This window comes from Cibotium barometz, chromosome 13, assembly GCF_041138505.1.
Source record: "Cibotium barometz isolate CiBa-2024 chromosome 13, ASM4113850v1, whole genome shotgun sequence".
Taxonomy (NCBI): domain Eukaryota; kingdom Viridiplantae; phylum Streptophyta; class Polypodiopsida; order Cyatheales; family Cibotiaceae; genus Cibotium; species Cibotium barometz.
This window is the reverse complement of record NC_141058.1, coordinates 6,419,105-6,435,062: the sequence shown is the minus strand read 5'-3', so window position 1 is coordinate 6,435,062 and position 15,958 is coordinate 6,419,105. Positions and strand designations below refer to the sequence as shown.

The window sequence follows — 15,958 nt, the reverse complement described above, 5'->3', positions numbered from 1 at the left end:
GGCTGCTTTATTTCAAGATGGTAGACCGGTTGCTTTTGAAAGTAAAAAGCTAGACGACACTCAATCTCGCTGGCCAACCCTTGAGAAGGAGCTTTATGCTGTGATTCATGCTCTCAAGGTTTGGAGACATTATTTATATGGCTCCAAGTTTGTGGTATTGACTGATCATCAGTCAATCAAGTATGTGTGTGATGCGGATGATTTGAGAGGAAGGAAAGCTCGTTGGGCTGAGTTAATGCAAGATTTTGATTTTGAGATCCGTTATCGGAAAGGGTCCATGAATAGTGTTGCAGATGCGCTTAGTCGAATTCGAGAGGTGAATACTTTGTCGTTCACCGAGATTTCTACTGACTTATTTCAGTCATTGAGAGGGCTTTGCAGGACTGATAGTTATTTTGGTCCATTTTGGCATAAGATACTCAAATAGATCCAATCCCCTTCCTTGAAGGGGACATCTCGTCTAGACTTATTCGCATGTTTGCTATATGCTTCATGTGCTTTGGTCAAGCGGTCCTTGACTGACTCAATGATTTCGGAAAATGCTTCCGTGGTTTTATTAGCCTCGAGGTAGATGCTGTTTGAGCACGAACATAAAGTAGTGCTCCTTCTGCTCCCTTGCGGATAGCTCGTCTGGCCTGGAGATGCGAAATCAATGGGATGTCAAGGATGCTTCTATCCCCACGAATCATGACAGGCTTAGGAAAACCTTTATATAGATAGTAAAAGTGTCCTATCCCCAATCGGGAATAGGCTCATAAAGACGGAACCACTGAATTCCTAAGATCATGTCACACCCCAACAGAGGCGAGACGATGAAATCTCGTTGAAATGAGGCCTTTTGAAGTTCAAAGGTAAATTGTTGTGCCTTCTGGGAAAGGTGGGTGCGAAGACCAGGTGTAAACCCGTCCACATCCAGATGATATGGGACTTGTTAGAAGTCATCTCCTGTCTTTATCAGACACCAGGGCCTCTGTTGTGGGTGTGCCGCCCTGTATAGGTGTTTTATCATTTTTCCTCACGCCCCGTATTTTTTTCCCATTTTTTTCCATTTTTTCCATGATGTCGGTGGCTGCCACAGGCTGGCAGGAGCCTCTGATGCTGGCCGACTGCACTCATGTGTACCAGGAGCTAGCCGACTTCATCAGGAGGGGTCGTGGTATTTTTCTCTGCTGGCCGATTGGATGTGCCCAATCGTGAGGGCCACTAGTGCTGGCCGACTGCATGATGGGGCCATATAAATAGGCCCCATTGCCCCACATTGTACTCATTCAGTTATTTCTCGGGATCTTGTGTATAGAGGAGTTATACGCCTATCTCTCTCCTTCTCTTGTCCTGTCTATTTTCTGCATTGTACTTGCTCTTCTGGTCTCAAGTTTGGTTATCATTTCCGCTGCGTATTTTGACATGGTCTCAGAGCCCTAGGCTCTTGATAGATCTTGGGAGTTTTCTGAGCAAGAGGGGGATAGTTATGTTGCTAATTGGTGGACTGTTTGGACTGTTCGGGAAGAGAAGTTGCAAGAGGAAGGCGGGCTAAAGTGCTGGACAGCCACTTGCAGGTTTAGAGTTTTTTTTTCCCACCCACCCACCCTTTTTCAGTTACATCCCTGCGATGGCAGATTTGTTAGAGATGGCTGAGAGGCATGTGAAGATCCCGACTCTCCCCACGTTCCCAGTGGACCGTCAGTTGGACGGGAACAATTACGGCATTTGGAAGGTGATGATGGAGTCTGTGCTGGAGTCATATGACCTTGCTGATTTCATCGTTATCGGGGTTCCACGGCTGGAAGCAGAGGAAGGGGGGTCACTGTCGATGAAGAAGGACCGAGAGGCACACGCACAGATGTGGGATCGTGTCAGGCAGGCTGATTGACGAGCTGAGTTAGGGATATACTAACGGGCGGACACCCAAGTATGGACGGGCGGGCGGCCAAGTGTGGACGCCCGATGACCGGCCAAGAGCCTGTAAAAGGGTGGCCAAGGTTAGTTATTGGATATAGAGAGTCTCGCGAGTTTGTGAGAGCTCTATGGTCTTGGAGCCTGGATCTAGTGCAGACGTGCACCTGCTTTATGCAGCCAAGGCTGGCAACAATCTCGAGGCCCGCGAGGGTAGCTTCGCGGCGGTATGGGACGTCGTGAGGAGGAGATTGGTCGGTACGTCATCCTAGTTAGCTCAGCTCGTGGCTCGGTGGGGACAGCCAAGACTGTGGGCTCGCCCACGGCTGTCATGGTTGGGAGGTGAGTCAGGCTTGCACCCCCTTGCTTGTTTGTTGTTCGTTTGTTTGCAGGATTCGAGTTCGAACCAAGATCGATCACGAGGGGATCCGTGTGGATTTGACAGTGGTATCAGAGCATACCTCGTGAACGAGCAAGTCGGTAGGTAGAGAAGAAGAGGTCGAAGTACGGTATGTGTTTAAAAAAAAAACTTGTTGTTTTTCTGTGCATACTGCAGTTTTCAGAATTTGTATGTGTTTTTTCTTCATCAAAGAACCCCATGTTGATGGGAGATGGTAGGTTGAATAGGGTTGATTGCTTTTGCAAAGAAGAGCCTGTTTTGTTGTGCAGTCGCATAACTTGCAGGGAGAGAAAACAGAAAAAAGAAAAAAGAAAAAAAAGCATAATGCTTTTCGTAGCTTTTTGGCGCACGAGAGAGAGAGAGCAAGAGATTGTGCTGTTCGATTGTTTGGCTGGATCGCTTACAGGCGGCCAGGTTTGTGCGCTGGCGGGGACGTTGGTATGCTATCGACGGCTGGCAGGCAGGCGCACGTGCCTGTGTAGCCAGGCAGCCAGGCCTGCCAAGCCAGGCGCCCAGGCCCATCTAGGCGCCCAGGCTAGGCACGTTGGGCTGGTGCCCAGGCTAGGCGGGCAGCATCCAGGCCTACGCAGGCGCCCAACCATGACTTGTAGGCGATCAGCGCAGGCTTCCAGCAGCAGCCGACGGAGTTCCAGCAGCCGACGGCAGGCGCAGGATGGCGCAAGAAAGCAGGTGATGCCAGCAGCCCGCCATGTGAGATGGCCGACGGGGTGACGCCACCAGTTTAGGAAGATTAGGAGGGAAGCGGAAAAAAAAAACAACGCAAGGAAAGCATTTTTTTTTAGTGCTTTGGCTTTTGTTTTTTTTAGGGGAGTTTAATTTATTTATTTTTTTAAGGTTTAAAAATCCTCCTCTCTCAAAGGTTTCAAGATGTTTATTTTTTTTTTAGAAAAGCGAATATATATATCCATATATATATATATATATATATATATATATATATATATATTCACGAAAAAAAAACGCAAAAGCTAAAGCAAAAGCTAAGCCTAGCTTTTCGAGTTTTTTTTGGCTTTTGGGAAACCTTTATTAACCCCCTCAAGTGGGCTTCTTGCCACACATCTCTCGAGTTCTCAAGTTCTCAAGTTTTCAAGCTCTCAAGCTCTCGAGTTCACTTGCACTTTCATTGTGCAAAGATCGAATTTTCTCTCCGCGTACCCTCTTCGTGATGTCGACCCAAGAATCAGAGTTGGAGCCCCTCGTGGAACGCGAAGGCTTGCCGGCTACGGAAGGCACTGATGCCGATCTTTTTGACGAGTTTGTGTCCAAATCAGATTTCCAAGAGTTCAAAGTAGCTCTCGAAGCTTCTTCGACGGAACATCAGGCACAAATCGCAGCCCAAATGCAGGCTTTGCAGAACTCCATCGCTCTCTTGACCACTACCCTCTCTACTTTCTCGGGAATGGATACCTTGGCTTCTGCTTTAGGCCCCAATATTACTCCGGAACCGTTCGGGGGCGAGCAAAAGCAGCGAACCAAGGAGATCATGGACACGTGCCTACACAAGTGGCAAGTTCACTTTCAGTTTCATCCATATGATGATGGAAAGAAGATACAGTTAGCAGCAGGTTTCCTGTCCGGCAAAGCTTTGCTTTGGTGGAAGGAATTGAACCCAAAGCCAACGACTTGGGCACAATTTGAAGACATTTTCAAGAAAGAATTCCTCAAGAAAGAGGATGATTATGATGTTGTTGCCCGGTTTTCAGCTTTGACCATGACCTCGCAGCACCTCACTTATGAGGTCTACCTCCAGAAGTTTCGTGACTTGCAGATGAAAGCTACAAAGATGGATCCCACTACTCGGTTGGGGTTTTTCGTAGCTGGTTTACCAGACTCGTACCGATTACAGGTTAAAAATAACAAATGCAAAACATTGGACGAGGCCATTCATTCAGCTCGTATCTATGATGATACGATGGTCTCTTCCAAGTCGAAACCCGTTACCGAGCAGGGGAACAAGCATAAAAGAAAGTTCTCCGCACCTATGGCTAACACGACTGAAGGCAAGTCTTCGGACCAACCTTCGAAGAATACAAGTTCGACACCCGCGAAGAAGAAACGACTCCTTAGGGCTTTGAAGCTCAAGAAGGAAGGACGTTGTTTTATCTGCGAAGAAAAAGGACACATGCGTAATGAGTGCCCAAAGCAAAAGGGTACCAAGTCAAACGCAGGACCCAAGCCAAAGGCAGCTAACCAGTTGTCTTTGATAGGTACGTCAATTACTGTACTTTCTCACCCTAGTACTTGTTCTGATTGTCTGTTCAATTCTAAGGTATTTGGCATGCATGATCTTCTCCGAGTTTATGGAGAAGTGAATGGCCATAAAATTCACATTCTGTTAGACCCTGGCAGTTCGCATAACTTTGTTAACTACAAACTTGTGCAGAAATTGAGTCTTGATACGACACTCAACGACCATACCTATGAGGTACGTCTACCTGCGGGCAGACAAGTTTGGGATCGCAAAGTGGAGATGCTTCCAATCCAGATTCAGGACTACAAAGACACTCTGGAATGCTATGTTATGCATCTGGAAAATGTAGACTTGTTATTAGGGATTGAGTGGTTTGAGACTCTTGACGTCCAGATAGATTGGTCCAGTCATATTTTTTCTTTTCAGCATAGGGACACCAAGTATAGTATTTTAGGTGATTGTATCCATCCCTCTCAGGGACCTCTTGTAAATACTATTGATTTTGGGAATATAATGGATTCTTCTTTGTATACTGCTTTCCATTGTCTTGATTCCACTTTCTTCTTTTCTCATCTCTTCCATGGATGTGAATGAATTAAGTGTGTTTGAAAGCAAAGAATTACAGAAGATACTTGATTCGTTTCAAGATGTATTTCCTAAGGAACTGCCATCGGGTTTACCACCTGAACGGGCAGTAGATCATCGTATTGACTTGATCCCTGGTGCTCATCCTGTGAGTATTCCACCTTATAGGATGAGCCAAGCTGAGGAAGATGAGTTGGCTAAACAACTCGAAGATTATTTGAGGATGGGCTAGATCCGTCCCAGTAAATCACCTTGGGGTGCACCTGTGTTGCTTAGGAGAAAGAAGGACAATACTTGGAGAATGTGTATAGATTACAAAAGATTGAACAAGCCTATCACTTGGAATAACGATGACCGACTTATTGAAAGGTCGTGGACGTAAGTCCAATCAACCTATCACTTGGAATAACGACTTGGATATGGCCTTCAGACTTTTGAAAGATAAAGTCAAGGAAGCACCTATCTTAGCATTACTTGATCCTAGTCGGCCTTATGTTCTTGAAACTGATGCCAGTGACTATGCTATCGGGGCTGCTTTATTTCAAGATGGTAGACCGGTTGCTTTTGAAAGTAAAAAGCTAGACGACACTCAATCTCGTTGGCCAACCCTTGAGAAGGAGCTTTATGCTGTGATTCATGCTCTCAAGGTTTGGAGACATTATTTATATGGCTCCAAGTTTGTGGTATTGACTGATCATCAGTCAATCAAGTATGTGTGTGATGCGGATGATTTGAGAGGCAGGAAAGCTCGTTGGGTAGAGTTAATGCAAGATTTTGATTTTGAGATCCGTTATCGGAAAGAGTCCATGAATAATATTGCAGATGCGCTTAGTCGGATTAGAGAGGTGAATACTTTGTCATTCACCGAGATTTCTACTGACTTATTTCAGTCATTGAGAGGGCTTTGCAGGACTGATAGTTATTTTGGTCCATTTTGGCAGAAGATCCAGGATGGGAGCTCATTGATTGACCAAGACTCGGTGACTGCGCAGTCTACCATTCAGGCTGCAGGAGGTCAGTGGATGATTCGGAATGGTTTACTGTTTCGTAATGACAAAATTTGTGTACCACAGATCCCGGACATTAGGTCCGGGATTCTGAGGGAGTGTCACGACGACCCCTTCTGCTGGACACCCTGGGGTACACAGGACACTATCATTAGTGAAACACACTTTTTATTGGCCGAAGATGAAAGGGTATGTAGAAGATTATGTTCTCAAGTGTAAGATTTGTCAGGCAAATAAAGCTGAACGCTTTAGACAGGCTGGGTTGTTGCATCCTTTGCAAATCCCAGGTAATAAATGGGAAAGTATTTCCATGGATTTTATTACCGGATTGCCAAGAACACATCAAGGCCACGATTCTATTTGGGTTGTGGTAGATCGCTTGACAAAAATGGCTAGATTTTTACATACTCGGAAGAATATTACAGCTACGCAATTAGCTCGGCAGTTTATCGAGCAATTGTTTAGACTGTACGGGTTACCGCAGGACATAGTCAGTGATAGGGACTCTAAGTTTACGAGTGACTTTTGGAAACTTGTTTTCGAGAAGTTGGAAACAACTTTGAATTTGAGTTCCTCAGATCATCCTCAATCCGATGGCCAGACTGAAAGAGTGAATCAGATTTTGGAGGATATGCTTCCAGCATATGTATCCAAAAGACAAAGTTCATGGGAGGATTATCTTCCTATGTTAGAATTTGCATATAACAGTACTAAGCATACGAGTACAGGGTTTAGTCCTTTCATGCTTATGTACGGTTTTCAACCAAGATCACCTGTTACAGTAGGATTCTCAGGACTTCAGCATGATGCAGCATGTAATTTTTTGCAAGATATGCAGGAAATGTTACAAGTTGCGAAGGAATCTATTAGAAGTGCTCAAGACCGCCGAGACAGGTTTTATTCTAATAGACATCGTTCACCTAGAGAGTTCTCTGAAGGAACAATGGTGTATTTGCGAGTTCCGAAAGATTCCGAGACTTTACGAACAGGTAGATCTCCGAAATTATCCCCTAGATACTGTGGACCATTTCGTGTTACACGACGGATTGGTTCAGTTGCATATGAATTGGATTTGCCTTCTCATGTGAAAGTTCATCCTGTATTTCATGTCAGTAGACTTAAGGAAGTACTGGGTGGAGCAGATCAATTAGTTACTCCTCAAGAAATTATAGATGTCCAAGACATGACATTTGTTTCGCACGAACCTGAAAAGATTCTTGGATTTCGTGAACGAAGATTGCGTCATACGCTTATCACGGAATACAAGATCAAGTGGAAGGATCGTGTTGAGGAGGACGCTACATGGGAGACATTGACTTCTCTTCAAAGAGATTACCCTGGCTTTTTAGTGAGCTCAGGAGTGAGCTCTTAGAGGAAGGGGAGTATGTCATGTGCACAGTGGGTATCTACCGTGTGCTATACGCATGCAAGACTAGTTTCGAGGCTTGGGGAAGCTTGGAACTAGGCAGGCTGATTGACGAGCTGAGTTAGGGATATACTAACGGGCGAACACCCAAGTATGGACGGACGGGCGGGCGGCCAAGTGTGGACGCCCGATGACCGGCCAAGAGCCTATAAAAGGGTGGCCAAGGTTAGTTATTGGATATAGAGAGTCTCGCGAGTTTGTGAGAGCTCTATGGTCTTGGAGCCTGGATCTAGTGCAAACGTGCACCTGCTTTATGCAGCCAAGGCCGGCAACAATCTCGAGGCCCGCGAGGGCAGCTTCGCGGCGGTATGGGACGTCGTGAGGAGGAGATTGGTCGGTACGTCATCCTAGTTAGCTCAGCTCGTGGCTCGGTGGGGACAGCCAAGACTGTGGGCTCGCCCACGGCTGTCATGGTTGGGAGGTGAGTCAGGCCTGCACCCCCTTGCTTGTTTGTTGTTCGTTTGTTTACAGGATTCGAGTTCGAACCAAGATCGATCACGAGGGGATCCGTGGGGATTTGACACAAAGACACACAGAGTCCGAGACAAAAGCAATACAGCGGAGCTTCTTCAGGTAAACTATTTGTCTAGTATTATGCGGCACAAGGAGCCCACTTCCGTCAAGGAAGCCCTCTCACAGGATGCTTGGAGGAGGAAAGCCATGCAGGTGGAACTTGATGCCATCGAGAAGAACAACACATGGGAGTTGGTACCAAGGCCGTCGAAACGGTCAGTCATTGGTGTCAAATGGGTCTTTAAGACCAAATATGCATCATATGGGTCGGTGGACAAACACAAAGCCAGACTTGTGGCTAAAGGTTATGCTCAGCGGCCAGGCATCGACTACGAGAATACCTTTGCACCGACAGCACGGATGTCCACGATTCGGACCGTTCTTGCCCTTGCTTCTTCTCAGAGGTGGCCCGTGTATCAAATGGATGTAAAATTTGTGTTCCTTAATGGTGACCTGCAGGAGGAGGTGTATGTTGAGCAGCCTCCAGGCTTTGTTGTTCCAGGATCAGAAGGGATAGTTTACAGGTTACGTAAGGCCTTGTATGGTCTTAAGCAGGCTCCCAGGGCTTGGAATCAGAAGATTGATTCCTTCTTTGTTCGGACTAGATTTCAGAGATTGGTTGCAGATCCTAACCTGTATCTCTTTCGGGAACGCGGCATGGTTACGATTATCATCCTTTATGTGGATGATCTCATTCTCACCGGCGGTCATGTGGAGCACATTGGTGTGACGAAGGCTGCCTTGTCAAAGGAGTTTGAGATGACCGACCTAGGCTTACTCCACTTCTTTTTGGGATTGGAGATCTGGCAGACCCAGAGGGGGTTTTTTGTCTCTCAGCAGCGGTACGTTCATGAGTTGCTTGAGGCCTTTGGGATGGAGAACTGCAAGCCTATTACTTTGCCGATGGACCCAAACACAAAGTTAACCGTTAATGATCCTTGTGAGCCAGTTGATGCCTCGCAGTATCGGAAGTTGGTTGGTTCATTGATTTGGTTGCTGAACACCAGATTGGACTTGAGCTTCTCCATGGGACTGTTGGGCTCTTTTATGCAGACGCTATTGAAGTCTCATTGGGACGCAGGATTGCGGATCTTGCGGTATCTGCAGAGTACGAAGGATCTAGGACTCTTTTACACAGGAGGGGATGGAGTCAGACTCCAAGGTTGGAGTGACTCAGATTGGGGAGGAGATCCAAACACGAGGAGATCTACTTCAGGTTACAGTTTTACCCTCGGCTCAGGAGCTCTTTCTTCGACAGAGACATAGTACCGGGCTACTTGTGGTGCTGCTTGCGAGGTTGTGTGGTTGCGGAGGCTGCTAGGCGAGATTGGGTTTCCACAAAAGGAGCCCACAGTCATCCAGTGCGATAACCAGAGTTGTATAGCTATTGCTCAGAACCCAGTCTTCCATGCCCGGGCCAAGCACATAGAGATATAGTATCACTTTGTACGTGAGAAGATCTTGGCTGGTGACATCTTGCTACTTTATAGTTCGACGGAGGACAATGCGGCGGACCTCTTCACGAAGTCTCTACCTCAGGCTACGCTCAGGCGGCACTCCAGCTCCCTTGGGTAGATTTCATAGCCAGGAGCTGAGAGGGGTGTTAGAAGTCATCTCCTGTCTTTATCAGACACCAGGGCCTCTGTTGTGGGTGTGCCCGCCCTATATAGGTGTTTTATCATTTTTCCTCACTCCCCGTATTTTTTCTCCATTTTTTCCATGATGTGGGTGGCTGCCACCACAGGTTGGCAGGAGCCTCTGATGCTGGCCGACTGCACTCATGTGTACCAGGAGCTGGCCGACTTCATCAGGAGGGGTCGTGGTATTTTTCTCTGCTGGCCGACTGGATGTGCCCAGTCGTGAGGGCCACTAGTGCCGGCCGACTGCATGATGGGGCCATATAAATAGGCCCCATTGCCCCACATTGTACTCATTCAGCTATTTCTCGGGATCTTGTGTATAGAGAAGAGTTATACGCCTATCTCTCTCCTTCTCTTAAGTGGGTTAAGGGACTTAGACTGACTGACTGACTATGGCTGAGAATGACCTACGTAGCTCGTGCCTGACTTATCCTGGACTGGACTGAGGATATACAATGGGGTCACAGCGTACGACAAATATCATCCTACTGGGTTCTAATAATGTACACATGTTGCACTGTTGATGATAAGCTAGTTTGTCACCATGTGACAACAGGTCCAAGATAGAATGATTGATTCTACCTCAGCTGACCCAATTATCCCATTCTTGCCTGCCCTATTCATGAGCAAATGTTGCAACATAGAGCACAAAGAACCTCGACGGACAAAGACCACTCCAACATTATGTAGTAGACAGACACAAACCCAATGGAAGGAGCCTCGAGGTAACTAACGGAATCAGACGAACAATAATAGACAAAAGTAGCTTGACGACATTGCACGGAATTCTTTGACAAATTCCAATTTGGAGATTGTGAGAGCACGAGTGAAGCATCAAAGTAACATTCGGCATTTGAATTCAACTTCTATATCAATAGAGCATATAGTCCAAAAGAGGGGAAATCGTCTAGGCCGACAGGTATCATGCATGTGATTCATGAATAATTTTGTATTTCATTTCACTACTTGATTGATTTGTTGTATTGTTTGCTAATGAGTAAATTGCATCCACGAGCCTTGCCTCGTGAGCGAAGAGCACAAGGACCCTTTCCTTCACACAAATAGGAACAGGGGTAAATAGCATCCCACAAGGACCCTTTCCTTCACACAAATAGGAATAGGGGTAAATAGCATCCACAAGCCTTGCCTCACAAGCATCGAGAAGCACAAGGAACCTTTCCTTCACACAAATAGGAACAGGGGTAAATGGCATCCACAAGCCTAGCCTTGCAAGCATCGAGGAGCACAAGGAACCTTTCCTTCACACAATTAGAAACAGGGGGATGCACTAGTAAATCACTGTCTACCATAATAATTGACTAGACCTAAAATGAGAGATGGAAAGATCCACTATTGAAAAGTAAGGTCACCTTAAAATGGACCTAAGTACTTGAATATGGGGGAAGTTTGTTGGAAATCACACAACACATCCGAATTTAATTTTGCAACAAATATTCACCACAAGGATCATCAGGTTTATTGATGTTTCTAAAGAGCTTGTGTACATAAGTAACACATTTATGCTAAGACTCCTTTCTCCAGCTTGTAAGAAAAGCATGAAACCGTTCCATCATTTAAAAAGCACACAGTGAATTCCAAGTGTAAAAGGTCATGAAAACAAATATAACAATACAAACACCTCCCTAGCCTTTTCACACATAACTGATACGATAGGCAAGAGATGGAAGCGGTACCTTTACATTGCAAAATTTTTGTGATGTCTTCCATAGTCGTGTAAATGTGTGAAACCAGCATAAAGATCAACGCCATTTCCAAGCCTAAAAAAGTCTTTGCTACCTTGCCTAGCTAGTGGGGACTTAAAACCTAGTCCATCCGTCAGGTGGCCATATCTGCATTTGTTATTAAAGTTGGCATTATCAAAAAAGCTCACCAAGAAAAAGGCACCTCTACCATAATTTACCACAAAAGGCATACATTACATCAAGAAAGCAACAGCTTAATGGCACGTAATTTACAAGTTGGGGGCCAAGATTGGAAAAAACAAAAATAGCAGAGCATATAATGAGCGAATAAATTATTCCAAAAAAGCTGCTCACCCTGAGGCAAACCTTGCCCTGCAGTAAAGCATAAGGCACAGGTCCATAATGCCTTGAATCTGTGGAATTGGATACATTGTCGCCCTGTAACCACACGTGTCCCTTGGGAACCTAACGATCACAAATGTGTTAGTTCAAGGAATGAAAGGATACATGTATACATGTATCGTATGCATGTGCATATGCAGATGGTACATGAGGACATGAAGTGCATGTGGAAAAGAGTTCAAGGAATGAAAGGATACGTGTATCGTATGCATGTGGGTACCAAATGAAAGGATACCAAATGGTTTATAAAAATATGCATGCAGCACGTGTACCCACACACGTACACACATAAGCATGCATACATATACAAGCATCATATAGACGTAGTATATGTGTTTGCAAACAAGTATGAACATGACATGCTCACATGCATCATACATGCTCAAATATACACATAAGAATGCATCACATCATATGCATACGTACATATGCTTGTGCATCAGACCATATAAGTTTGCAAACAGGTATATGTGCCGTGCTCATGTGCACCATACAAGCTCAAAGTCTACATACAATGACGTGCTGAACGAGGCCTCTGCCATTGGGCGGAAAGACGGCGACGCGATCACCTTCAAGTCCCAGCACGCGTTTGCAAATGAGAATTCTAGGGTTTTCAGGCGAGAAAGCCATGACAACATCGCCGGGCTTTATCTTCTGGAACCGAGTAGATAAACGCTCCAGAAGGAGAACGTCTCCGGTGGCGCTGAGGGTAGGGAGCATGCTGGGGCCCATGACCTGCCAGACGGCCGTTTAACATTGACAGAGGAAAGAGAAATTCTTGGATAGAGAAGAGACAGAAGGCACCTGGTGGATCTGGGCGACGTGGTTGGTGAAGACATGGACGCAGCAGAAGAACTGGGTGAAGAGGATGGCTCGGTCCCTGAACTCCCGCCCGATCGGCTTCCATTCTCTGCAGGCAGCTCGCCACCAAGACGACATCTGCAAACCCAACAAGCTCTTGTGCTCATATAAATGTGTTTTTTCACTTAAATTTGCTAGGTATCCTTGCCTTGGGTGACAAGGAAAGCTTTGGACACGGATCTTACTTTAGGAAGTTCAGAAAACGTCTCCTCTCTCTCTCTCTCTCTCTCTCGCTCTCTCATTTTGACTACATCTTAAACCTATTGCCAGGAAGGTAGAAGAATGACCCCCAAAAAAAAAAAACTTATATAGTTACTTAGCTACCAATATGGTAAAAAAAAAACTTATATAGTTACTTAGCCACCAATATGGTACCAAAATTTTGGTTTGCTATATTAATTAATTAGATGAAACAAAAGGACCTTAGGCCTAGGTTTAAATTTTTTTTAGGTTTATTAACCTTAGGCGGCCAAAGGGAGATTAAAATCTGGAATGTTCTGAGAACCGCCTCAACGCAAGTATAAAAAATCGCCACAAGAGAGGGAGGGGACACGGTGAGAGAAAGGATCCGGTGAGGAGAGGATTTGGTAAGAAGAGGAGCGAGGCAGGGTGGCGAGGCGAAGACGAGGAGAGGATCGAGGGTGGGGTGGTTGATTGAATCGAGGCAGGGTGGCGAGGCGGAGACTAATTAAACCTTAACGATTAAGGTTTAAACCTTATGCCTCTATTAATTAATTAGTGCCTGTAAGGGCACTAATTAATTAATATTTTATGGGGCATCGACTGAATATGGGTTTTGTCAATGAGGAGGTGACACAAAAGCAAAACACATATTAAATTGTACTAATTTAAAATTGCAAGCCATATTAAAAGGGATAGCTACATAAACCTTTCAAGGTGCATCAAATTATTGCCCCCCTTCCTAGTGATACTTTTATGGTCAAGGTCGTTTTTTATCAGCTAGTTGTAATTTCTATTTTTCTCTATCACCTTAAAATGTAGCAAAACAAAAGGATCTTGCTCTGCACATTAAAAGTGCAAATAAAAGAGACCTCAAGAGTACTATTTTGCACCCTTTTATTTGTTTATATGTTTTAATTCTAAAAATGATTCAAGGCACGTCTTTCTAAAGAGTTGTGAACTCGAAGGGTACTATTTTGCACCCTTATATTTATTTATATGTTATAATTCTAAAAATAATTCAACGCACTTCTTTCTAAAGAGTTGTGAACTTTTATCCTAGTTTTGAAACTTAAAACAAGTGCATGTTTTGACAAGTGTATCACTTTGTGACACCCGAAGTTAATGATGCAAAGTCACATGTAGGCACCTCCAAAGTCTATACTTTTGATTAAGGGATGATTTGACTACTCTCGAGACATAATTTAACAAGTTTTAGAGAGCATACATGATGCGCTTGTTAAAAAGCTAGAGGATAAAATTTGGCATACATGTACATGTGCTGCAAAATTTGGCATACATGTACATGTGCTGCAAAAGCTAGAAATTAATCTACCTTTATAAAGACTAGTATCCAAAGTCATCATGTAAGGAAAAAAAATACCTCACATTTTCATCCAACCATTTACAAAAACACAAGGATATTCAAAGAATTGTCACTGTTAATGTGTATACAAACACCAAACCCACCAATAGACATGTATAATGTTATACATGAAGACCAACCACCAATCCATAGTGTGAGTCTTCATGTATTTATACATGAAGACCAACCACCAATCCGTAGTGTCGGTAGAAAACCATTTGTGCTCTAGTAGTGAAAATTTCACATATTGAAAAAGACATGTATAATTCATCACCAGCTAGCTCTTTACCTGTAAGCCAATTAGCCAAGTAAGTTGAACCTACCACCCATCTCAAACTTGGTAAAAATTTATAGAAACTATCCCAATACGGATAACCCTGAAGGTATGCATAAATATCTCAAACTATAAACGTACATTCGCTCTGACAAGTCTATAGCTAAAAGGCATCTAGGTTCCCATATATAATTATCCATTAAAACGAGGCTAATTTATAAGGGGATTCTTAATGCCATGTTAACCCAGTCATTGTGCACATACGTCTTTCTCGAGGTGATGCACTAGCCACATGGGTGACAACCCAGTCAACATTGTGCACATACGTCTTTCTCGAGGTGATGCACTAGCCACATGGGTGACAACCCACTAGATCTAGTGGTGGGTTACCACATGGGCGATAACCCACTAGAACTGTCCATTTCTCCCTCTTCTAGTCATCACCTAGAATAGCCATTGCTAAATTACCTAAGGTGGTGCCAACACGTACTTTGCCATCTTACCCGCTGAAATAGGCGTTAGAGCATATAAAGCAAACCCTTACCATGAGCCATGAGCTTAATGCTAAGTAGGGGAAGTTGAAGGATTTCATGTACATACTTACTTAAGACTACTAATAGTGGATCATTTTTAACTTTTGATTAGACCAATGTGAAAACTAGTCAGTATAAGTTAATTTTGATAAGCAGTACAATCATTCCCTTGCAATAAAATCCTTGTGAGATCTTCTCTTCACATTGATATATATAAGTTAATTTTGACAAGCAATACAATCATTCCCTTGCAATAAAATACTAGTGAGATCTTCTTTTCTCTTGCAATAAAATACTTATGAGATCTTCTCTTCCCTTACAATAAAATAATTGTGAGATATTCTCTTTATTCATATATATGGGCTGATTTTACAAGCAATACAGTCATTCGCTTGCAATAAAATACTTGTGAGATCTTCTCTTCTCTACTCTTGCTTGCTACTATTAGATTCTTGCATGCTAGATGGATTACTTACTTGAATAGTTGCCCCTTCTTGTAGCTCCTTCTCCATCCACATTTTGTGAGAGAGAACCACCATGAAGGCCATTCTCTTCTTGCCTTTATCAAAGCATAGAGAGCTCTTCCTTCATCCTCATAGCCATGAATCATTCCAGTGTGACAAACAAAGTGAGGATATGACAAATGAGCTAGTGCACCCACATTGAGGAGTTACATTTGCAGCTCAAAGGTTAGACCTAATGACACTTGCTTCGGTAAGGTGGCTAAGGTAAGCTCTTGACTTATTTGGTAACATCGACAAGGAGTAGGCTCCATTCTTCAATCTATTCCAAACTATTAAGATCACCCAATTTTTATTGGTGTTGATTAAGAGGTCACACATTGAAAAACATACAGTTTTGGAGCTTTGGAAGCGTATTTTTTATTTGGCTTTGAAGCTTGTTTGCATTAGGGCATTCCATTTTCATATCTTAGAAGGGGAAACCCTGGTTTCTTGGTTATCT

The 15,958-nt window shown here is 44.1% G+C and overlaps 1 protein-coding gene across 5 annotated transcripts in view; it reads right to left on the bottom strand.

The window, feature by feature from the left end:
• LOC147632314 (mitochondrial ATP-independent inner membrane protease subunit 1a-like) overlaps positions 1 to 12,894 on the bottom strand; it is a 49,711-nt gene extending 36,817 nt beyond the window's left edge. For 4 of the 5 annotated variants that reach the window (XM_086807140.1, XM_086807143.1, XM_086807142.1 and 1 more), the window contains exons 1-5: positions 12,828 to 12,894; positions 12,586 to 12,720; positions 12,295 to 12,516; positions 11,734 to 11,844; positions 11,371 to 11,526 (exon numbers count right to left, since the gene is read on the bottom strand). In XM_086807140.1, coding sequence (XP_086663266.1) covers positions 11,494 to 11,526; positions 11,734 to 11,844; positions 12,295 to 12,516; positions 12,586 to 12,720; positions 12,828 to 12,884 — 558 coding nt within the window. In that variant the 5' untranslated portion in view covers positions 12,885 to 12,894 and the 3' untranslated portion in view covers positions 11,371 to 11,493. The remainder of the gene's footprint in view (positions 1 to 11,370; positions 11,527 to 11,733; positions 11,845 to 12,294; positions 12,517 to 12,585; positions 12,721 to 12,827) is intronic. The other variant, XM_086807144.1, reaches the window with a different exon arrangement.
• Between the last annotated feature and the right edge of the window lie 3,064 nt (positions 12,895 to 15,958).